Source organism: Cotesia glomerata, linkage group LG4 (genome assembly GCF_020080835.1).
Source record: "Cotesia glomerata isolate CgM1 linkage group LG4, MPM_Cglom_v2.3, whole genome shotgun sequence".
In the NCBI taxonomy this organism is placed as follows: Eukaryota; Metazoa; Arthropoda; class Insecta; order Hymenoptera; family Braconidae; genus Cotesia; species Cotesia glomerata.
This window is the reverse complement of record NC_058161.1, coordinates 17,154,531-17,178,469: the sequence shown is the minus strand read 5'-3', so window position 1 is coordinate 17,178,469 and position 23,939 is coordinate 17,154,531. Positions and strand designations below refer to the sequence as shown.

The 23,939-nt window shown below is 31.3% G+C and overlaps 2 protein-coding genes across 2 annotated transcripts in view; one reads left to right on the top strand and one right to left on the bottom strand.

Annotated features, from left to right (window-relative positions):
- LOC123264461 (choline O-acetyltransferase) overlaps window positions 1-5,808 on the top strand; it is a 58,934-nt gene extending 53,126 nt beyond the window's left edge. The window contains exons 6-10 of the mRNA XM_044727772.1: window positions 1,054-1,492; window positions 1,778-1,900; window positions 1,978-2,152; window positions 3,141-3,341; window positions 5,070-5,808. Coding sequence (XP_044583707.1) covers window positions 1,054-1,492; window positions 1,778-1,900; window positions 1,978-2,152; window positions 3,141-3,341; window positions 5,070-5,279 — 1,148 coding nt within the window. The 3' untranslated portion in view covers window positions 5,280-5,808. The remainder of the gene's footprint in view (window positions 1-1,053; window positions 1,493-1,777; window positions 1,901-1,977; window positions 2,153-3,140; window positions 3,342-5,069) is intronic.
- A 6,402-nt stretch (window positions 5,809-12,210) lies between these two features.
- Window positions 12,211-20,621, bottom strand: LOC123262629 (mitogen-activated protein kinase kinase kinase 4). Its single transcript, XM_044724908.1, has 6 exons — window positions 20,399-20,621; window positions 19,422-19,572; window positions 18,469-18,853; window positions 18,193-18,390; window positions 15,225-15,421; window positions 12,211-15,161 (listed from the first exon to the last, which is right to left on the bottom strand). The coding sequence occupies exons 2-6, from the start codon at window positions 19,568-19,570 to the stop codon at window positions 12,212-12,214; spliced, it is 3,879 nt and encodes a 1,292-aa protein (XP_044580843.1). The 5' UTR covers window positions 19,571-19,572; window positions 20,399-20,621; the 3' UTR covers window position 12,211.
- Between the last annotated feature and the right edge of the window lie 3,318 nt (window positions 20,622-23,939).

The following is a 23,939-nucleotide window of genomic DNA, read 5'->3' as shown; positions in this document are numbered from 1 at the left end:
ACTATCTATACCAGTGATATCCATCTCATGGTGAATATCACTATTAATATCATCAATACTATTTTTATCATGAATTATCATTATCATGATAAATATCACTGTCTATATCATGATAAATATCATTATAATTGTATACGTTGTAATGAAAATTACGATTGATATCGATGCCATGATGAGTATCGCTGTCAATATCCACATGATGTTAAACTATCGCTGTCATGAATATCATTATCATCATCCATGCCATAATTTAGTTATATCAATATCATTGACATCAATACCATGATTATTACCATTTTAATCATTTCTATTGTAATGAACATCTTTATTAATATTTATATCACGATAAATATCATTATCGCTATCAATACCATGATTAATATCATTATCATGGTAAATATCACTATCAATGTTGTCAATATCAATGCTACGATGAATATCACTATCACTATCATCAATACTATTTTCATCATGAATTATCAATATCATGATAAATATCACTGTCTATAACATGATGATGAATTATCGCTGTCATGAATATCATTATCATCACCCATGCCATAATTTAATAATATTATCAATATCATTGGCAGAATAAATATCACAATCAATATCATGATGAATACCATTTTAATTATTTTTATTGTAATGAACATCTTTATTGACATTTATATCACGATAAATATCATTATCACTATCAATACCATGATGAATATCAATGCTACGATGAATATCACTATTAACATCATCAATATCAATATCATCATGGATTTTATTACCAATATCAATATCAATATCATCATTATCATAAATATTATGTAATTTTTAATGATAGAAACAAACTACAGAAAATCTATCGTTATATTTTGCAGTAAATTTTCAGTCATCCAATACTCAATTTAAAGTCAATTTCCTCTTTCTCATTTCCTAGTAACTTTCTTCATATCTCACATGAATATCCGTTTCTAATTTTCTTCCATTTGCATTCTGCCACACTAAATTAAAAAATTTTTATCCAAATAATTATTTCTCCTCGTCTTTTTCTATTTCCAGATGAACGAAATCGGCACAATCTTGAATTACTCGAACGCTGCCTTTGTATCGTATGCATCGACGAAGACGTATTGCCAGTAACATTTAACGAGCCTTATAATAAAACAGATCGGTGGTTAAATGATCGCGATTATGCAAATGTTTTACACCATTGTTTACACGGCGGTGGCTCGAGACATCACGGCGCTAATCGTTGGTTCGATAAAACATTCCATGTCATCCTTGGCAAGGACGGAATGTGGGGTATGACTTACGAACATTCAGCAGGTGAAGCACCAGCAATATTCAACGCTTTTGAAACGTTAACCGACAACGTTGACGCAATGCCGCCTCCAGATAAGTTAGTGCCATCACATTTGCCATCACCTGAAAAACTTGAGTGGCGCTTGTCTGAACAGAGTTTAAACGATATTCGTGAAGCTATGACAACTTTTGATTCGTAAGAACCCATTTAATGCAAATTTTCCCGCTTTTTTAACTTTAGTTCTTTAAGTTGCCGCTAGATGCCGCTGGTGGAATTCTTCTCGCATGCACAGTAGTATTTATAGCATTTTTACATTATTTGTGCACTTTTTGACTCCAGAAACTTTTTTTAAGCTTTTTTCTTGATAACTTACGGGATATTAAGCAATTTTATGTATTTTTTGCTATTATTTCACGGATTTTTGTGCAGTTTTTAAATAAAAAACTGTAAATATCACTCTAAATGCTTCTAATTCTTCAGAATGGTCGAAGATTTGGATCTCTGTATCCTGTGGTTCCAAGATTACTCCAAGGAATTCGTCAAAAGCTGCAACATCAGTCCTGACGCTTACATTCAATTAGCCCTTCAACTCACTTACTTCAGGTAATCAATCATAGTGACCTATTTTTAGCGGTTAATTAATTAATCATAGAAGACTAATTAATGGATTTTAATTGAAGATTACACGGCTGTTTGGTGGCAACTTATGAAAGCGCGGGCATCAGAAGATTCGCTCAAGGAAGAGTTGACGTAATTCGTGCAGCCAGTCCGGAAAGTCTTGAGTGGGTGAAGGCGATGTGCCAGGGCGACCCTGACAGTTCTTTTAATGATTTACAAGAGGAAGGCACCAAAAGAGTACAGTTCACCATTTACAGTGTAACTGATTTAAATACCTTGCACACTTATTATTTCATTGGTCCTTTATTAATTTTTCTATTTTTTATAGTCTGAAAATTAGAGAGATATTTTACACAATAGAAAAATTGCATGTTTTTTTTTTTAAATTATTAAGAGAAAATAAAATATTGTCGAAGAAGAAAAGTTCGGAATTTCATGGAAAAAATTATTAGTTATAATTTTTATGTTTAAAAATCTCTAAAACAAAATTTTTCGACAAAACTAACATTGTAATAGATTCAAAATACAAAATGGAATTTAAAAAGTTCTTCTAAAAAGACAATTTAGAGGAAAATTTTGACATCAAATGGAAAATTCACGGAAAACGGGGCAGTGACGTAGGATATTTTAATTTAAAATTGTAATTTAAAATAAATAAACGGCTTTTTGGTAGCTTTGATTATATTTTGAGTGAAATAAATGAATAAATGTAAAAATGAATTTTTACGAAGAATAAAAATAAAACTATTTAAGTAACTAAATTACAAACTTTATTGTACTTAAAAAAAAAAAGAAAATTAAAAAAATTTTCTATAATTAAAAATTAACACAAGTTCTCTATTTAATATAAAAAAAAAAACTAAAAATAGCATTCAGTTAATCTCGTACTCTCGAATCAAGTGTTTGCGTCCTCGAAGCTCCTGAGACTTTAAGTGGCGAATAAACAAAAACTAAATGAGAGAAAATCTCAAATATTTATTAAAGGCTTATTTACCTCAAATATTTTCAATACCATACTGCAGGAATGTCAACAGAGTCTTCAAAAGATTAATCCTCAAAAAACAACCCTTTGATACATTAAAAGATTTTAATTAATTGGAAATTAAATAGAATTATGTTTGAACGATCCCGCCCTTTTTCAGCTTATTTGTTTATTTTTTAATTAGTTGAGTAAATAATAACTATTAAATTTATTAAAAATTTATCGATGGTATTTTGTTTACAGAAGCAACGGATAAAGGAGTTGTTTGATTTGGCCGTGCAGAGGCAAGCCAAAGAAATCGCGGATAACATTAATGGGCTGGGTCTAGACAATCATCTAATGGGATTGAGGTACGTCGCTAAAGAAATGGGAGAGAATATACCGGAGTTATTCAACGACGAGAGTTTCAATATTATCCATCACTTCGCTCTCTCGACTTCGCAGGTAATTTTAGTCTTAATTAATTAGTTATTTTGTACTGTTAAGACTATTTATGATAGGTCATTAAATTGAACTTTCTCATTTTATTGATCGTAAATTTGGTGCTGAGAAATTCTGGTTTTTATTGTGTTATTAAAAAAAAAAAAAAAAAAAAAAAAATCGGTTCAAATTACCGAGGCCAGGAATCGAACCCACGGCTTCTAGGAAAAGTAGCGGCATTTAGAGAAATATAATTTTATATAAATTGTATAATCATTTATTAGTGATTAATTTTTTAGCACAAAATTAATTTATGTGCAACTAAACATATTTTTAAATAATTAGGTATAAAAATATAAAGTATAAAATTATATAAAACAATGTATAAATATATAAAAGTATAAGAAGCTTTAAAAAATTATATGAGGCCAAAATCTACATATAATTATATTCAGATAGTTATTTAAAAAATTTTTAAGATTACCTTGAGCTTAAATTAGATATAGAAAATTATATGAAACAGTGTATAATTATATAAAGGTATATAAAGCATTATAAAATTTTATATGATCGAAACTCACTTATGGTTTTATGTAGTCACGTAAAATAAATTTTATATGACTGTCTTAGAGTAAATAAAAGTGTATAAAATTATATAAACAGTATATAATTATATGAAAGTATATGAAGCTTTATACATTTATACACAGCCAAAATTTACATATAATTATATTCAGGCACTCATATGAAATTTTTAATGATTACTTTGGGCTTGATGAAGTTATATAAAATTATATGAAACAATTTATAATTATATAAAAGTATACGGAGCTTTATGGAATTATATAAGGCCAAAATATCCATATAATAATATTTAGGCATTCAGAATAAAATTTTTAATGGTTACCTTGAAATTGATGAAGTTATATAAAGTTATATGAAACAATGTATAATTATATTAAATTATACAAAGCTCTAAAAAACTATAAGAGTCTAAAACTCACATACAATTAGTAGAGAGCTATATATACAATTCTGTATAATTACTTAAGCTCAATAAGATGATATATAATTATACAAAATAATGTATAATCATAAAATATGGTATGAATATATAATGTTATATAAGACAAAAACTTATGAATAATTATCGACAATCACTTGTATAGAATTTTATTATCATCTTGTAGTAGATGAAAATATATCAAATTATACGAAACAATGTATAATTATATAAAATTGTGACAAACAGTAAAAAAATAAATTAACGCCAAAAATTACGTATAATTATATAGAGTTACTACCAATAAAATTTTTTACAATTTTCTTAAGCTCAATATAAGTATATATAAAATTATATGAAACAATGTATAATTGTATAAAATTATAAAACTTTGAGGAATAAAAAAATATATGAACTTTTATGTAAGAATTATATAAAATTATACGTACTAATTTTGTGAAATAAAATTACTCATATAAAATTATATGAAAACAAAATGTTTTTTGCACTGCCACTAAAAAAATCAATATTTAAAAGTGTCAATTAAAAAAAGCAAGGGCTGAACCCTAAGCGAGGGTCATGCAAAGTCCGGAAACAATTTTCTCTACTCCCTAGCGCTGCTTCCTTGCAGAGAGCCTAACAACCGGATATGAGTAATTTAACCGCGAAACATCCGACTGTCATAGAAAATAGTCTTTATTACTAGCAAAGATCCAACTCTACCCTCTTTTGTCTGTAATATGTTTCAGGTGACGACCAAAAACGACGCTATTGTAGGTTATGGACCAGTAGTACCCGACGGGTACGGATGCGCATACAATCTCAGGAAAAATGGCTTCATATTTTCCTGCTCCGCTTTTCACAGCGACGGAAGAACAAACGCACGTAAGTTTGCACAAACTTTAGAGTTAAGTTTACGCGACATGGCGGATATGTTGAAGAGTTCACAGAGCCGATAAATTTTAGTTACCGACTGTCGGTAATTATTATTTATGTCGTTATTACAATGAATATAGACATATCAAAGTTTACAGATGACAGTTTAGTAGAAAGTAGATTGTTGTCGCACTAATAGATGATTTATTTTAAACAAGTAATTAATCGGAGAAAAGAGTTAATGTTGAATAAAAGGTTAGAGTCTTGTGGGACAAGTGGGCGCACTAGTATTTTTTTTTTTTTTATAGTTTTAACTTACAAACTATAATACTTTTGTTTATGAAATATATAATAATAAACATTAAATTGTAATAATTAACGTCAGAGCCGATTGCTCCGAATATTTACCATGACGCATCAAATATTGACCGCCTATGTTCCAAATACTGACCAAAAAAAAAACCGCCTATGTTCCAAATATTAAACAAAAAAAAAATTTAATGGAGATTTTTAAAAGCGCGTCAACACTTCTAATATACTATTGAGTCGAAATATCATTAAAGTTTGGAAAATTTAAAAGTGCACGCCTCATAGCGCTCATTCATTTTTTAAGAAAAAAATTAATTGTGTCATTGATTAAAAAAAAAAAAAATTATAATTAAGTAATTTGTTACAGCTCCCTCGCAGTTTTGAGAATGCTGCAAAAATACCGTAATTTTTTGGCATTGATGCTCATGCCGTATATTTACCGTTATAATTCGATAATAATGTGGTTAAACTATAGTTGTTTTGGTCAGTTTTTATACTGTAATTATCCATCAGTATATATACTGCACTTATGCTGTACAGTTATCGAAAATATGCCATACAATTACCGCATTAATGCCCAAATTTTACCCAAAAAATTCCAAATAACTACCGTAATAATACAGTAATTTTGCCGAATATTTTCTGATATAATGGACAATTATTAAAGATTTGGTTTTATTTTTAGTTTACTTCTATGTTAGAAATGAATAAAATGAAAAGTTTTCAATTTTGCTTCTTATTCTCCATCGCTACTTTGCAAAAATAAATACTGTTTTTGAATAAATACGATGTAGAATATTATTTTTTAATTAGGTGTTTAGCGGTAATAAATATAAAGGAATACATATGTTAAGTAAATGTATTCTAATTTAAATTTCAATCTTTAATTTCTCACTTAGAAAATTGTAAATTTTCTAAAATCGAAGTTATATTGTTTCACATATATAATTATATTATTTAATTTTAAAAATGCTTATCATAAGATTGACAGTGTGGCTTAATGTATATAGAATAAGCAAAAAGAAAATTTGATATAGACTGGGTAGCTCAAATGGTAGAGTATCCGACATGTCTTCGGGAGGTTCTAGGTTCGAACCCCAGTCCGAGCATTATTTAATTTTACACCATTTTTTAAATATGGCTTTAATACAGTCATTTTACCAACTTATTGCCATAAGAATGCCGCGTTTTCAACGTAAATATTCTAAATTTTAAGCGTAAATGTTCCGCATTTTGAGCGTAATTATTCCGCATTTCTAGCGTAAATATTTCGCATTTTGAAGTAAATTATTCGCATTTTTACGGTAAATGTTCCGTAATGTTTCGATAAAAAAACTGACCAAAACAACCGAAAAAATTAGGAAAACGGTTGACCCTGAAGGCCATCCCTGCAACTTCCCGCCAATTATATACCTAAACGCTTGAAATTGCACTTATGACGTTTTAGAGCTCTTCAAGCTCATAAATACAATTTGTGTATTATTTTGAGCTCTCCGAGCTCAAAAAATAACTTTTGTATGCTTTTGAGCTCTTCGAGCTCAAAAGTTTGATAGAAGTTTGATAAAACACTATTTTTTGAATTTTCAAATCGCAATAACTTTTGAATGAATGGACCGATTTTCACGTGGTTGGTGGCATTCGACGCAGTTTTTTAAGCTTCATGAAGAATTTTTAAGTTTATATTGATAGAGCGGAAAACTTCGGAGTAATTCCGAAAAAACCCTTTTTTTGGTTTTCTTTCGTCAACGATAACTCACGAACGAATCAACCGATTTTAACCGGACTGACGGCGATCGACATGGTTTTTTGATGTTAAGAGCTGATTAGTTTTTGGAATTGATCAGTCAAGCCGTTTAAAATTTATTCCAAAAAAACCAGTTTTGAAAAAATTTTTTTTTGTAGTTTTTTCGCGATTTCTCAAAATCTACCGGTCCGAATCGTTCCGAAAAATAGACAAAATCTAAGTTTGGTCAAACCCTTTCGAATGGCACCAACCGCGATCAAATCGGTCAAGCCGTTCAAAGGATATAAGAGGTTTACATACATCAACACACATACACACACACACCCACACACACACACACACACACACACACACACACACACACACACACACACACACACATAAATTCGATTTTCGTAAAACGGGCCGAAATTATTAACTTCCCGATTTTTGAAAATCTTCGATTTTCCTAGCGGGAAGTTAAAAATACTGAAAAAATACCGCATTAATACTTTATAACTGCGACATTTTTCCGGCATTTACAAAACCGCTAGAGAGAGTATTTTTTATTTTTTTTTTTTTAAATATCGGCGCTTTTTTTTTTGTCATATGCGGACGCAGCATAAAAAAATCTAGCTTGATCAAGTGGCGCCATAGTTTTCACGTGACAAATAAGAAAAATTTGTTTGTCGTTGTACGGTTGTATCGTAGTGAATTTTAATAAAAATTCAATTAAAAAAAAAATACGTAAACTAGGCCACTGATATAAAATACGAACCCAGTTCATCGAATTCTTAAACTAATAAAAAAGGTCCGGTCTTGAAATATCAATTTGTTCGGGAGTAATCGTTAGTACATCCAAAATGGGGTGACATCAGGACGTCCACGTAAAATTTTTTTCGAATCGTTTTTTTTTTCAAAATAGCAACATGAAATGATTTTAGAAAGTATAAGATGCTTTAATTTAAGTGTGTTTTCGGTGTACATCTACTTATATTATTGTATAAGTGTAATATGGTTGTGATAGAGGCATTTAAAGATCACAAAATTGCTTGACCTTGACGAGTCGAGTATAAAGCACAACTTTACGAGCTTCGCGCTATGAGGCGTGCAAAATACAGTTAGTACTGAGTAAACTTAGCGTTGAATAAAGTTAGTATCGAGTAATGAAAGAATTGAGTAAAGTAGTCTATTTTTTTTAAGTTATTTGATTATTTTTTTTTAGTACAGTATGTCACAGAGTTGAGTAATCTGGAGTAAAGATGTGTTACTGCCGTAAATTACCTTTATGGCACCAGATTCATAATATTTTATTTTTTAAATAAAGCGATTGCGCCCACTTACCCGCTGAGCATGGTTACCCTACTTGACTCTATCATTAATCGGTGAAGAATTCGAAGAAAATAGTTAATGTTAAAATAAAAAAAAAATACATATCGAGTAAAGAATAATTAGCTTAAATTATATGCTTATTCTTTGTATCTTTCTAACTAAATGAAATCACTATTTATAAACAATTGCCAATTTTAATTGGCGCCCACTCCAGTACACTCTTGTCCAATATTTTTAGATAAATATTTAAGAGTATTTATACAATATTATTATTATGTTAAATTTCTCGATACAATTTAATGGATTTATTATTTATCGCTTGTACGCTTGCTAAATGTTTATATATCGATCCAATAAATCTGCAAATCGGCCTCAGATAAAAATAAATTTTTAATCAACAGCGTTGACGTTGTTGATGTTGATATTCTATTTAAATTGAAAAAATATATATATATAACATGGAAATATAAATTATGTTGAATTTTGAAAATCTTGAGGGATGTTCAAGGATTTAAATGTTTAATAGAGAATGAAATGTGTTGATTATTATTATTGATATTATTATAAATGAGTTTATTCGAAGATAAGCAAACGAAAAGTGCAATAAAAATTGTCGATTAATGTTAATTAATAATATATTATATTGAATATATGTAGTATATATGAAAGATATTATTGAGTTGCCTGAGGCGTGGTGGAATTAGGTGAAAAAAAAGTTTTTCTTCTATTTATTTTTTTAAAGACTTACAATGAAGTTTATAATTTAGTCACTTCAATATATTTATTTTTATTCTTCGTAGAAATTTATTTTTACATTTATTAACTTATTTCACTCAAAATATACCCTAAACTACAAAAAAGCCGTTTATTTATTTTAAATTACAACATAAACATAGATATAGTTCTTAAATTCTCTGTAAGATGGCGTTGCGCACCGGATATAGTACTACGTCACTGCCCCGCCAAAATTTAAATTAAAAAAATAACTTTTTTCTTAAAAATGACCTAAATAAATAAATTATTCAAATATTTTTCCTTTATTTTACTATAACAACTTTCATTAAACTTTTAAAGAATAAAATTAAAAAAATATAAAATTTTTCTGTTATTGATCCCGCTAATGCGCATGCGTGATTAAATTTAACTCATCAAAGGATTGTCATAGTGATAAATCCAAGATCTTTTCTTGTAGAGAATTAAACGCACTACAAGAAAAGTCTTTAGCAATTTTTCAATAAATTTACTTTTTCAAAAGTTATACGAGTCATACTTGAACTTACAATCAAGTTTTAAATTTAATTACTTGAATATTTTTATTTTTATCCTTCGGAAAAATTAATTTCTACATTTATTAATTTATTTCACTCAAAGTATAATCTAAACTACAAAAAAACAGTTTATTTAGTTAAAATTACAACATAAATGTAGATATAGTTTTTAAATTCTCTGTAAGATGGCGTTGCGCACCGGATATAGTACTACGTCACTGCCCCGCCAAAATTCAAATTTAAAAAATAACTTTTTCTTTAAAAATGACCTAAATAAATAAATTATTCAAATATTTTTCCTTCATTTTCTTATAACAACTTTCATTAAACTTTTAAACAAGAATAAAATTTAAAAAACGTAAAACTTTTCTGGTATTGATCCCGCTAATGCGCATGCATGATTAAACTTAACTCATCAAAGGATTATACTGATAAAGTCAAGAGTTTTTCTTGTAGAGAATTGAACGCTTTACAAGATAGGTCTTCACCAATTTTTCGATAAATCTACTCTTTCAAAAGTTATACGAGTCATAGTTGAACCTACAATTAAACTTTTTTTTCACTTTTTCCGTAAATTTTCCGTTTGATGTCAAAATTTTCCTCTAAATCATCTTTCTAGAAGACTTTTTAAATTCTAATTTGTATCTCGAGTCTATTACAATGTTAGTTTTGTCAAAAGATCTTGTTTTAGACATTTTTCAAACATAAAAATTGTAACTATTAATTTTTTCCATGAAATTTCAAATGAAGCCACCACGTTCTCAATTACATAAATTGTGTTCTACTGTAGCCGTTAAGTCTAAAAGTAACAAAAAACCTAGAAATGAAAGTATGAACTATTAATAACAAAATATATATGTATATACATAATATATATGTTGAAGAAACAAAAAATAGTATTTATTGTAGTAAATAAAGAAAAATGAAAGTGATTTCGCTTTTACCGCGGCCAAGAATATCACGCATATCAAATCTATAATAAGTAATAAATTATATTATATTATACATTATTTAAGTTTATATATATTTTATTGATTTACAAATTATTTATAATTATACATTATACAGAACGTGTAATAAAGTATGTATGTATAGAATTCATCATGGTTGTCTTCATTAAAACTCTCCAACTAACCTATTAGCCTATTCCTCTTGCCTCAATCTTCCGCTATTTTATTTATATGCAAGTTTATTATAGAAACTTTACAAATTTAACATTTTATTCTAATAAATAGCAATCAAAATAATTTAAAATAATTATTTATTTAATATTTACACATAAAATTATTATAATTTACATACCCATATACAATAACATAACCTTAAACAATAAAAAAATAATCTTTAAAATTAAAAACATTTTTTTTTATCACAGTATTTACAAATTTTGCTTGCATCATTTCAAATTAAGGTACAAAATTTTTTTCAATGCTCTACCAATTAAAATTATCCCACATATCTCAAATACCTTGTTGACCATCCCATATAGCAATCTTTTTCAAAGCTTGAGCAAGTCTGGTCTCAATTTCGATAGTTGTTAGTGTCTTTTTCTACCTATGGACCTTGCTCCAGATACTTGTAGCAAATTCAATTGACAAGTCTTGAACAAGCCTTGTACAAGAATTTTGGGCCAGATTATAGTTCAAGAACTGTGTAAGAAAATTGAGAAAATCTGAAGATGCTTATCGATAAATTAACTATATCAATTCTTGAGAAAGACTGACACCAGAAGCATGCTGAATATACTTGTGCAAGACTTTCTCAAGATCTGCTCAAGATCAAATGTTTTCGAATGACCGTCCGCATCATTCTACCCCTCCTATATTTACAATAGGATTAGTGGATCTCATTCAGCTTAACTTTTTAGAGTATCGACCTACTGTTTTATCGATCAAAACAAAATTATTTTAAAATGAGCACCACTGAATCAATACATCTTCAAGTAGTGAAGGGGAAAAAGTGCTATAAAATATATAATGCATCATGCATCTTGAGCAAATCTTGAGCAAGTAACGCTTCAACATTTGCTGTTAGTTTTTGGTTGACAAATGCTTTAGGAATGAACAAATTACTGAGAATTACGGATCTTGAGCAAATGTTGAGCAAGTCATGAGTAAGTGTCTGTTGTGAGTTTCTGATTCAAAAAATCCGTCAGAAAGTTTTTCAATGCACCTTGCATTAGACTCGTCTCATATTCTTGCACAAGATGTCTTGAGCTAGTTATATATAAATCTTGAACCAGTTCTTTCTACATGAATTTGAGCAAGACCCATATGAAGAAAAAGACACTAATAACTAGGGGTTTTGCTAAAGACACTGGCACCTAAATCTTGCTCAAACACATGTTATCTGGGATCTAACCCAAACTTTAATTCCAACCTCCCTAGGCAACAATGCGACTCAGCAGCTCGACATTAACATCATCATAATTCCTAGCAAAAGGATGAGCCAGCAGATCATTAGCATGAGGCCTTTTTTTAGCATCATGCTGCAGACACTTTTCAATCAAATCAATTCCTTCATTGCATAAATTCTTAGGCATGGCAGGAACTTCGCCCATTCCAACTTTGAACATGATTTGATAGTTAGAATCGAATTCCGCCCAAGGTCTCTTCCCATTAGCCATTTCGATAACGCAGCAACCGAAGCTCCATATATCAGCAGCCCTTCCATGTCCATGGCCGTGTTCAGTTTTCATGAAAACTTCAGGCGCCATGTACGCCTGAGTACCAACGAATCCCTGAAGTTCCCCAGGCATGGTAGTGTGAGCCTTGATCTCAACAGCAGACCCAAAGTCCCCCAGCTTAAGGCAGTTCCCTTGATCAGTCAGGAAGATATTGGCAGTCTTGATATCTCTGTGAACAATTCCGTGAAAATGGAGCACAGAAATAGCCGATAAAAGCTGATGGACATACTTCCTGATGAATATCTCTGGTAATCCTCCAGAGCTAGCAGCAATGAGGCTCTCAAGAGTTCCCTCCGCGCAGAATTCCATGAAAATCAGCATTTCTTCATGCTGGATTTCAACTCCGTAGTAACGAACGAGATGATCGTGAGTGATTCCTTCAAAGATCTGAAGTTCCTCCGCTACCCGACGGATAGCGCGATGGTCTCCTGGCTGCAACGATACTTCCTTCATTGCCAGCAGCTCGCCAGTCTGGTTATTGACCACCGTATAGACCTTGCCAAACCTTCCTTGCCCGATCTTGATGCCTCTCTGCCAACTGAAGGTAACCCTCCTGACCTTGATCCTGACATTGTCAGCAGTCTTCTTGGAAGCCGCTCGGCCAATCAGCTCAGCAGCCCGCCTCCGCTCGTCAATCTCTTCCTCCAGCTGCTGCAAAGCAGCAGTAACTCTCGACTGCTTAGCAGAAATCTTCCTACTAATAACCAAGCTCACGTTCTCCTTGCAACCCTTCAAATCCTTGACGCTGATCCTGGGCGAGGTTGTCCTGGACAGTGGAAGAGGCTTCAGCTCATCAGAAACAATCTCTGCCTCTCCAATTATGTGAGCCCAGCATGCTTCCATCTTGGTTCTCAGCTCAGCAAAGTCTTGTTCATCCAAGAACTCAGTGTTTGCTGGTTCGCAGGTCATGATCAAGAATTCTAACCCATGGTGAGCCCATCTTGGTCTCAATCCACGGCCCCGCTCGCATTTAGTTACCACAAACTCAATCCAGAGCTCAGCGAAGCTGACCAATCCCTTAACTAACTCTTCGTTCGCCTGGAAAATGCGAACCACCTCCCGATGATAGTCAAAGCCTAGCCTGTAAGCTTGGTGAAGGATTTCACGAACGCGAGTCTTGAACGCTAAGTCATTTTCTAGCTTGGATTCATCAGCCTGATCAACCCTCACCTGGAACTGGGCCACCACGCTGCAGATCCTAGTCCTGAGATCGTGAATCACGTGCTTCAAGGTATCCAAAGCAGTCTTTAGGTCATCGTTAGGACTCTGGTCCAAGTCGCGCTTCAACGACCGGGTCAGAAGAAGACTCTTAGTAAGCTTCTCGCGAGCTTCTATGAACATTGATTGCCATTCTCGACCCAGAGACATGAACTGGTACCTTAGATCTTCACTCTCTTCAATCTCCGCCATAGACTCTTCGATTTCCAAGGGTCTGGTGCCCAAGAACTCGATCACTTCATGGATCATCACTCCGTTTATCTCACAAAACTTGACTCCGCCTATCGTGAATCCATTCTTGATGTTCCTGGCTATCGACTTAACAAAAGTCCATTCGTCATCAATCAGGCCCTTTTGGTAGTTTCCACAAGGCACCATTTCGACCCACTGTTTCAGATAGTCCAAGTAAACCACGAACACCTGCTGAAGACTATCATCAAAAGCAGCGATATCAACTTTTCCAGCTTCAGCCACAGTTCGGGAATGAACCAAAAACCTGTCGCGATAGATGCAAGCTATTTTCAAGCCTTCCCGCATTTCTCTCATCAGCTGCCTAACGCTGAGCGCTCCTGGAGCCACTGGCTTCTGCTGGAGACGCATCTCCAAGAACTCGTGGACAATATCCAAGGGGACTCTTGATAGGAAAAGGAACACGTTGGCATACGAAGGGAGATTCAGAGCTTGGGATTCTGGGCTCCAGAAGCCGTATCGCTTCAGGTCCAGGTCTTCGTACTCTTCGTAACTGGAGCAATTCTGATCTTTAGATAAAGCTAGGTTCGCTTTTCTCAAGACCGACATATGCAGACGCTCCAGGAAGTTCAGGGATTTGCTCAGCCCGCGGGTTTTAAGGACATCTTCAATGTACCGGCGGTAGGAAATCCGTTCTATCTCGGTAGTCTCGAAGTCTAGTTGCTCTAGATGTCCCTCGTCGAAATAGATGAAGGTTGACTTTAGTGACCCGCAAGGATTTGGAGAATCCAAGTCGAAGATCTCAAATTTAGGGTCCATGCTAGAGTCTACTGAGTCTCGAGAAGGTTTCGGCCCGGGGATTAGCATCTTACGGAGGATTCTAAGCTTCAAACGGTGACGACGCATCATGTTGTACCAAAGACACATGGCCTTGACCCTACCGGTGAATTCTGGACTTTTGTACTGCGGATAGTGCGCAGCAAACGCTTGAGAAGATGGGTACAATGATTCTGCGGTCTGCAGTCGGATAAGCAGGCTTTCTACTTGCCTAAGCGCGGTAATCTGGCAGTGCCGGCAGGTAATGCAGTGCATTGACAGGCAACCGGAGCATGCCAGGGGGAACTCGGGATTTGATCCTAAGAATGGAGAAGGGAGAGAGGGAACAAGGGAACCTTCGAATCCGGAATCTGCGCTAGATGTCGCTGATCCGTTCTCTATCAAGCTTGATGCTAGGTCGTATCTAAAAGTTTTGAGGTTTTTTGGTTAGATTCTGATTTGAAGGGCTTGGGGAGTGATTACGTACTTGTAGTTTAGGATTTCGGTGAGCAATGGGCAGATCGCGTCCCGTTGTCTGCACAAAAACTCGTCTTGTTCTACCAGGCTACGGTCAGCGTGAAATGCCTGAAGCTCCAGCCAGATCAGGTCTTTCAGCTCATTTTGCCAACGAGATTCCTCGCTGCTTATTTGCCGGCAACAGTTTCGCTCACGGTCATTGGCTGACTGCAAGGTTTTATAATTGCAGACATCAAATGTAAGAATTAATTAGTTGCTTAGTGCGTGTTAATTATTTGGGGTGATTTTAGAAATTTTTTAGAGAATGTATGATTAGTTTTGATAATTTAACCGTAAATAAGTAAAGGTCAAAATTGTTAAACAAGAAAACTTATTTATTATTCTTTTCCGATAAGATAATTTGAGTATATTTTTTTTTAATTCAATCTTTTTAGCAGAATTTGAAATTAAAGTCAAGTTTCTTACGTATTCATTCCATTTCATACTAATAAAACGTTTCTGATTAAGGACGTTAATGCGCTAATTTACGGGAGGTAAATGCGATCTACTAAACACCCTTGTTCTCTTATTAGCTAAAAAATTAATATTAATAAAATTTTCATTAACAAAAAATATATTTTACTATTTTTTATTTATTCAATTAACTTAAGAACGTTAATGCGCTACGGTAGAGTCAAATAAAGACTAACTTTTTACGAAATTTGTTGAAGTCTAGAGAAAAATTTTAAAATATATATCAATAATTTTACAATGATTTATAACTATTTTTTATTTATCCTAACTATTTTTTTGGCATTTATTGTAAAATATCAGTAAATATATCTTAGTCGTTAATTTGAGGTGAATTTTAATTGTTAATTAAATTAGGCAATATCGGTATTTTTAACCAGATAATTAGGTAGATGTCAACGTACACTTATTTACAGATTAAACAGTCATTTTATATAACGTTTTTACGGTCAGTGTGCTTGTGTATATTTATGTAGTAAGCTTCTAAGCCTGTCTTTCAATTCGGTTAAAAATCAACCAAAATAGTTTTAATTATATCAAATAAAATAATAAATAGTTAATTAAAACGTTTGTCAAGACTAATTTTTCAATGGAATTATATTAACTACATGAATCAAATAATATTTTGAAAGATTATTCATTATAGTATATACTTTAATAAGGTACATATTATAATTTTAATTTAAAATCAATACCGATTTGTCATAAAATTGTATGTTAGAAATTTTATTTTAAATCATTAGTAACTTTTTTAAGTAATCTATAAAGGGTTTTGAACTTTTTCGAAAAGATAACTACATAATTGAACTTATCGAAACTCAAAAATCTAAATTTTCATCTATTATTAACTCTCACGCATGAGCGTCCTTAATAATATTGTTTTTAAGTAATTTATGATTTTCACCAAATTCTAGCTCAAAATTTTTCTTCAACTTGAGATTTAAAACTACGTTGCAATATAAGTATTACTAGAAATTTGAATAGTGCGCTACGCGCGCGCCTAAATTTCAACCAATAATGAATCGTGGCCCGTTTTTTGCGAGTTTCGACCTTTGACTAACTTCAAGACTTTCATCTATTTTATAATATAGGATCCACAGATTCGGTAGAATCTGGCGCCAAGTTCCGTTCAAAAATCCCGTTGTAAACGGAGCGCCAGACTACCGACTGTGTTTACTGTAAGCAGAACGGTATTTCGAGGTTGCAAAATTTTATTTAATTATATGGTTCTCCTTTTTCCAAAATGATATATTATAAAAGTAATTTATACTTTATTTTACTGATATTTATTAATTATAATCAATTATAACACTTAATTCACTTAAAATTATTAAATTTTATCAGCACAAACTATAGTAAGCCCAGAAATTTCGATCCTGACTTTTTTTCGATGGGGAATATCAGCGCCACAGACTAGATAAAATGAATATGTGTAGTAATCCTTCCTATAGACACGCAACTACAGTAAAAAAAAGTGATTCGTAGCTTGCATCTATGGCCGCCAGGGTGCACTGGAATTACATCTACATAAACTGTAGCTTCAAGGGGATAGTTTGCAGTAAAAAATGCAGTCAACACGAGATTTAAGTTGTTATCAATTGTAAATTTTCATTATAATTACAAAAATACTAAAATCCGAACAAAAACAGTTTCACTGTAAAAAGTCGCGCCAAGTCCACGTTCATAAGACTATTAGGAAAAAAAATTTTTTTTCTTTACAAAAGATACAAAATAAAAAATTAAAAATCTAAGTAACCGATATGATTGTTTATGATTTTCGGAAATTAAAAAAATTTTATTGTAAATTTAAAATTAAAAAAATTTTTAGAACGTACTTGGTGTGCGTCATTGTGTATTTCAATTTTTTTAAAGTCCTAGTAAATAGATTTTACGAATTTCATTAAAAGTAAAATATTTTGCAACCACGCACACTAAATACGTTCTAAAATTTTTTTTTTATTTTTAAATTTACAATAAAATTTTTTTTAATTTCCGAAAATCATAAACAATCATATCGGTTACTTAGATTTTTTAATTTTTTTATTTTGTATCTTTTTGTAAAGAAAAAAAAAAATTTTTTTTTCCTAATAGTCTTATGAACGTGGACTTGGCGCGACTTTTTTACAGTGAAACTGTTTTTGTTCGGATAAATACCTACGGCAAAAATAATAATAATTTATTCGCTCAATATCCCTTCTTTTTTCCTTTTAAATTTTTATTTAATTATTGAGTCTCACGCATGAACGTCCTTGATCATAAATTACATATCAAACTCAAAAATTTTTAAAATTATCAAAACTAATCTTCTAACTTATAATTACAAAAAAGATCCCTTAATTTTTTACTTAACCAGGTAAATCCCTTTAAACAGGCACGTGTCGTCATCTAGCAGTTAAAAGACACACTACAATTTTTCTACCTTACCAAAACCACCCAAGAAAACTTCTTTATCATAATCAGGAACTTACCAAGCGAATCGCGTGTGAAAAAGTTTCATGGAAAATTTCTCTGCCGACGATTTTCTTGTCATCGCTTTCACTGACTTTATCGGTAGCTTCATCAGAATCATTGGCCAGGAAGAATTTAACGGTTTCATCGGCCTCTTTCCGAGCTTCTACCTCTACGGGCTTGGACCTGAGGCACCGGAACCGATTTTTCGTCTCGATCTGCAAAAAATTTGGATGAATTAAATTTTAAAAAATATTTGTTATATTATTAATCAAGAAAATAAGGAAAATACGTACAACCCCGCAGAGAAGAGTCATGTTGCTGATAATATTGTCTTCTCTGGTAACGGAGGTCGGCGTGGACGGAATAATGTCGTTGTTTTGGTGATTGACTGAGGAATCAGAGGACATGTCTAATTTAATCTCCCGTTCGCTTTTCCGAGTTAATTTTAAGTTTCTCTTGCACTTGCGAGTGTTATCTTTGGCGTTAGCGGGTCCCAAATTTCCCGCCGGGGCCGAGGAAGGGGAGTTTGAATCATCGTCTAATTTTATTTCATTATCGGAATCCTCCTCGTCGGCTTGGTCGCACATTTTGTTGAAGATTATTGCGTCTAGGGTGTTGCGACGACAGAGAGGCGGCTTACAACAACGGACTTCTCTTACTGGTGCTGATTTATTTTCACTGTTAATTTTTAATCGTGTAAATTTTAATAGTGATGATAATTATTGTGTTAATTCTCTGATTAAAAAAAAAAATTAAAAAGTTTTGAAAATAATCAAATAAAGAATTCTTTTCAATGCTTTTAAATAGTTTCACTGAGAAAAAAAATTCCTTTATAAAAAAAATGAACATTTTTGTGAGAAAAAATTAATTTGTTGGAAATTTTAAACAATTTTATTTTTTAACTAAAAAAATTAAAATTTTTCTCACAGTAACTTTTTTGTTGAAAAAAAGTTTTTTAAATTTGAAAAAAAAATTTTAGAAAACTTGATAACTCATAAAAAATTATTTTTTACCAAATTTAGGAAATTTTTTTTAACAAAAAAAAATTTTTATTTCTTCAGCTAAAAAATAAAATTGTTTAAAATTTTCAAAAAATTAATTTATATTGTCACAAAAATGTTTATTTTTTTCAAAAAAAATTTTTTTTCTCAGTGTACTTTTAAATTCTTTCTTTGATAAAGAATTAAAATTTTTTAATTATTTTTTCTAATTAAGATTAATTAATTTTATTTATAAAAATAATTACGAAAGTGATATTCGCTGTTTTCTCTCTCTTTGCCGGCGGCTGTGACGCGTACGAGGAGGCGTTTGACCATAAAGATCGGACATTTCGTCAAGTTTATCTTCCTGATCGCTATAATCCCATGAATCTTGCCTAGTACTCCAATTAAACATTTCTAAAATTATTGAAAAAATAAAAAAAAAAAATTTTTTTTTAGAATATTATATTTTTAAAAAAATTTTTTCAATTGCAATTTATAAAAAATTAAGTACTAAAAACTTCACTTTTTTTTTTATTTTTTCAAAATAACACCTTTAGTAAAACTAAACTATCAATGTAATGACAATTGGATAATTGATAAAGTTATGAAATTTTTATCTAATTCGATAGATAATTACATATTAAGATAAGAGGATTTTTTGATAAATTCTGTTAATATTGTGAGTCATTGATAAAAAAAAATTGTTTATTTTTATTATTATTATTATTATTGTTATTATTAATTTTTTAATTAAAAAATTCAAAGTCTAAAATTTTTTAATTCCGCCATTTTTATTCAATAATTAAATTAATTATTTCTACAAGTACTTTTGTCTATTATTATATACAGAATCATTAAAACTCAAAAAAAAAATTTTATTTAAGAAAAAAATTGAAAAAAAAATTTTTTTTTCTAATCAATTATTAAATATTATCAATTAATAAATTATGTAAACAAAAAAAAATATTATGTATTATCTATCATGACACAATAATAATCAGTTCTTCGACACTAATTATAACCATTCATATTTTCTTATCGAAAAAAAAAAAAAAATAATAAAATATTTTTATGATAAAATTTACTATTTATATTAGTTTAGTTTCAACTAATTATCATTGTTATTATTATTACAAATAATAACTTTGATTTGAAGGTTATTGAAACAATAATGCACAAGAAAAAATAAAATAAAATACACAAATAACTGATAATAAACAGTTTTAAAAATAAAACTTACCTTTCTAACTTCTTTAATTTTTATTAACCATAATTAATAATGATTAATAATTAAAAACAAATATTTAACAAGAGTTTTTCATGTTCGGTAAGAATAACAAACATTAACGCGTCACAAAAAATTAAATATGCTGACTTGCGCAGTGTCTTCAGAGCCTGGAAGGTAATTGATAATACTCGAAAGCGGTTTTATATTTATTTAGATAAAACAACTTTTTACAGCAATTTCAATAAATAGTTTGTAAAAAAAGTAATGAAATTAATAAATAATTTATTTTAATAAGAAGAAAAATTAATTATTATTCTAGTAAGAAAATTTTAAAAAAGTTTGGAAAATCTAAAATAGCACGCGTTATAATACTCATTTATTTTTTAAGAAAAAAATTAGGAAAACGGTTGACCCTGAAGGCCATCCCTGCAACTTCCCGCTAATTCCATACTTAGGCGCTTAAAATTGCACCAATGACGTTTTTGAGCTCTTCGAGCTCAAAAATACAATTTATGGGTTATTTTGAGCTCTCCGAGCTCAAAGAGATTGCTTTCTTATGCTTTAAAGCTCTTCGAGCTCAAAAGTCTGATAGAGATTTGATAAGACACTATTTTTTGAATTTTTAAACCGCAATAACTTTTGAATGAATAAACCGATTTTTACGCGGTTAGAAGCATACGACGCAGTTTTTTAAGCCTCACAAAGAATCTCAAATTTTGAATTGATCGCGCTAGGAATTTTGGAGTTATTCCGAAAAAACACTTTTTTCGGTCTTCTTTCGTTCACGATATCTCTCGAACGAATCAACCGATTTTGACCGGACTGGTGGCGGTCGACGTGGTTTTTTGAGGTTAAGACCTGATTAGTTTTTGGAATTGAACCTTTAAGCCGTTTAAAAGTTATTCCAAAAAAACCACATTTGAAAAAAAATTTTTTTTCAGTTTTTTTAAGATTTCTCAAAATCTATTGATCTGAATCGGTCCAAATAGTTTTCAAAATCTAAGTTTAGTCAAGCCCTTTCGAATAGCACCAACCGCGATGAAATCGGTCAAGCCGTTCAAAAGTTATAAGCGGTTCACATACTTTCACACACACACACACACACATACAGACACCGTGACAACCTCGCGGGGATAGTCAGAAAAGCTTGCTGTGACCTTCAAACGTCGAGATCTGATGAAAACTCGATTTTTGCAAAACGGGGTGAAAACAATAACTTCCCGATTTTTGAAAATCCTCGATTTTCTTAGCGGGAAGTTAAAAATAAATTGTAGTTGATTTTTAAAAGAAAAAATAATTAAGTAATTTCTTACAGAGTATTTTATATTTTTTTTTGAATTATTGGCGCTTATTTCTATAGTCATGTGCGCGCGCAGTCTAAAAAATTCAGTAATATAATTGCTTGATCTCATTTTAACTTGATTAAGTGGCGCAGAGATAAATAAGAAAAGTTATTGCACGCCTCATAGCGCGAAGCGCGTGAGGTTGTGCTTTATACTCGATTCGTCAAGGTCAAGCAATTTTGTGATCTTTAAATGTCTCTATCACAACCATATTACACTTATACAATAATATAAGTAGATGTACACGGAGAAAACACTTAAATTAAACCATATTTTACTTTCTAAAATCATTTCATGTAGCTATTTTGAAAAAAAAAACGTTTTGAAAAAAATTTTACGTGGACGTCCGGATGTCACCCCATTTTGGATGTACCAACGATTACTTCCGAACAAATTGATATTTCAAGACCGGACCTTTTTTATTAGTTTACGAATGCGATGAACTGGGTCCGTATTTCATATCAGTAGCCTAGTTTACGTATTTTTTTTTTAAATTGAATTTTTATTAAAATTCATTACGATACAATCGTACAACGACAAACAAATTTTTCTTATTTGTCACGGGAAAACTATGGCGCCACTTGATCAAGCTAGATTTTTTTAGATTGCGTGCGCATATGACAAAAAAAAAGGGCGCTGATATTTAAAAAAAAAAAAAAATACTCTGTAAGAAATTACTTAATTATAATTTTAGGTTGGCAATGGCCTGGTCGGCTCGGTGCTCGCTTTTCGAAAGAGTGGGACCCGGGTTTGATCCCAGCACGCACCAATATTTTTCAGTGATTATAATTAAAAAACGTTTGGAAAATCCAAAAATGCACGCCTCATAACGCTCATTCATTTTTTAAGAAAAAATAAATTGTGTAACTGATAAAAAAAAAGAAAATTATAATTAAGTAATTTCTTACAGAGTATTTTTTTTTTTAAATATCAGCGCCCTTTTTTCTTGTTATATGCGCACGCAGTCTAAAAAAATCTAGCTTTATCAAGTGGCGCCATAGTTTTCACGTGACAAATAAGAAAAATTCGTTTGTCTTTGTACGGTTATATCGTAATAAATTTTAATAAAAATTCAATTAAAAAAAAAAAATACGTAAACTAGGCTACTGATATGAAATACGGACCCAGTTCATCGCATTCGTAAACTAATAAAAAAGGTCCGGTCTTGAAATATCAATTTGTTCGGGAGTAATCATTGGTACATCCAAAATGGGATGACATCCGGACGTCCACGTAAAATTTTTTTCAAAACGTTTTTTTTTTCAAAATAGCTACATGAAATGATTTTAGAAAGTAAAAGATGGTTTAATTTAAGTGTTTTCTCCGTGTACATCTACTTATATTATTGTATAAGTGTAATATGGTTGTGATAGAGACATTTAAAGATCACAAAATTGCTTGACCTTGACGAGTCGAGTATAAAGCACAACCTCACGCGCTTCGCGCTATGAGGCGTGCAATATGTGCGTTACTATACGTTACGTTGCCAGCCTCTGGAAGTGGCAGAGATAGCCGGGCGGCACACGTCTGACTTGGGCGATCACACATTTTAAGCAACAACTTGTATGGGTGACCATTCTAGTCAACGTTGGCTAGCGCGAGGGATCTCTGCACACTAGGAGAGGGGCTTAATGCTCCAGTGGTCGATAAAGAAGAGTTTCTTATCAATCACTGTAGACTTAACTTAATTATAATTTTTTTTTTTTTAATCAATTACACAATTTTTTTTTCTTAAAAAATGGATGAGTGTTATGAGGCGTGCACTTTTGGATTTTCCAAACTTTTTTGTTTTTATGCGTGTGTATCATTATGAATTTGAATAAAAATTCATTAAAAAAAATTTTTCAATTTTCTTAGCGGGAAGTTAGAAAGCTACGTAAATTAGGCACTGATATGAAATACGGCAGCAGTTAATCGAATTCTGGAACTAATAAAAAAAGCCCCGTCTCGATACATTTATTTTTTCGGGAGTTATCGTGATTACATACAAAATCAGCGTACAGGCATCTTGACGTCCACGCAAAATTTTTTTCGAAACGTTTTTTTTTTTTTTTTTTTTTCAAAGTAGCAACATAAAATAATTTTTATAAACTACTAGCAACCTTGCAGTCAGTATTTAACTGCCGTGACTTGTGAACTATAAATAAATAAAATTTTGCTTTATTAAATAATGACGTTTGTTAAATTACTTTCTTAACTATTAACGTTTT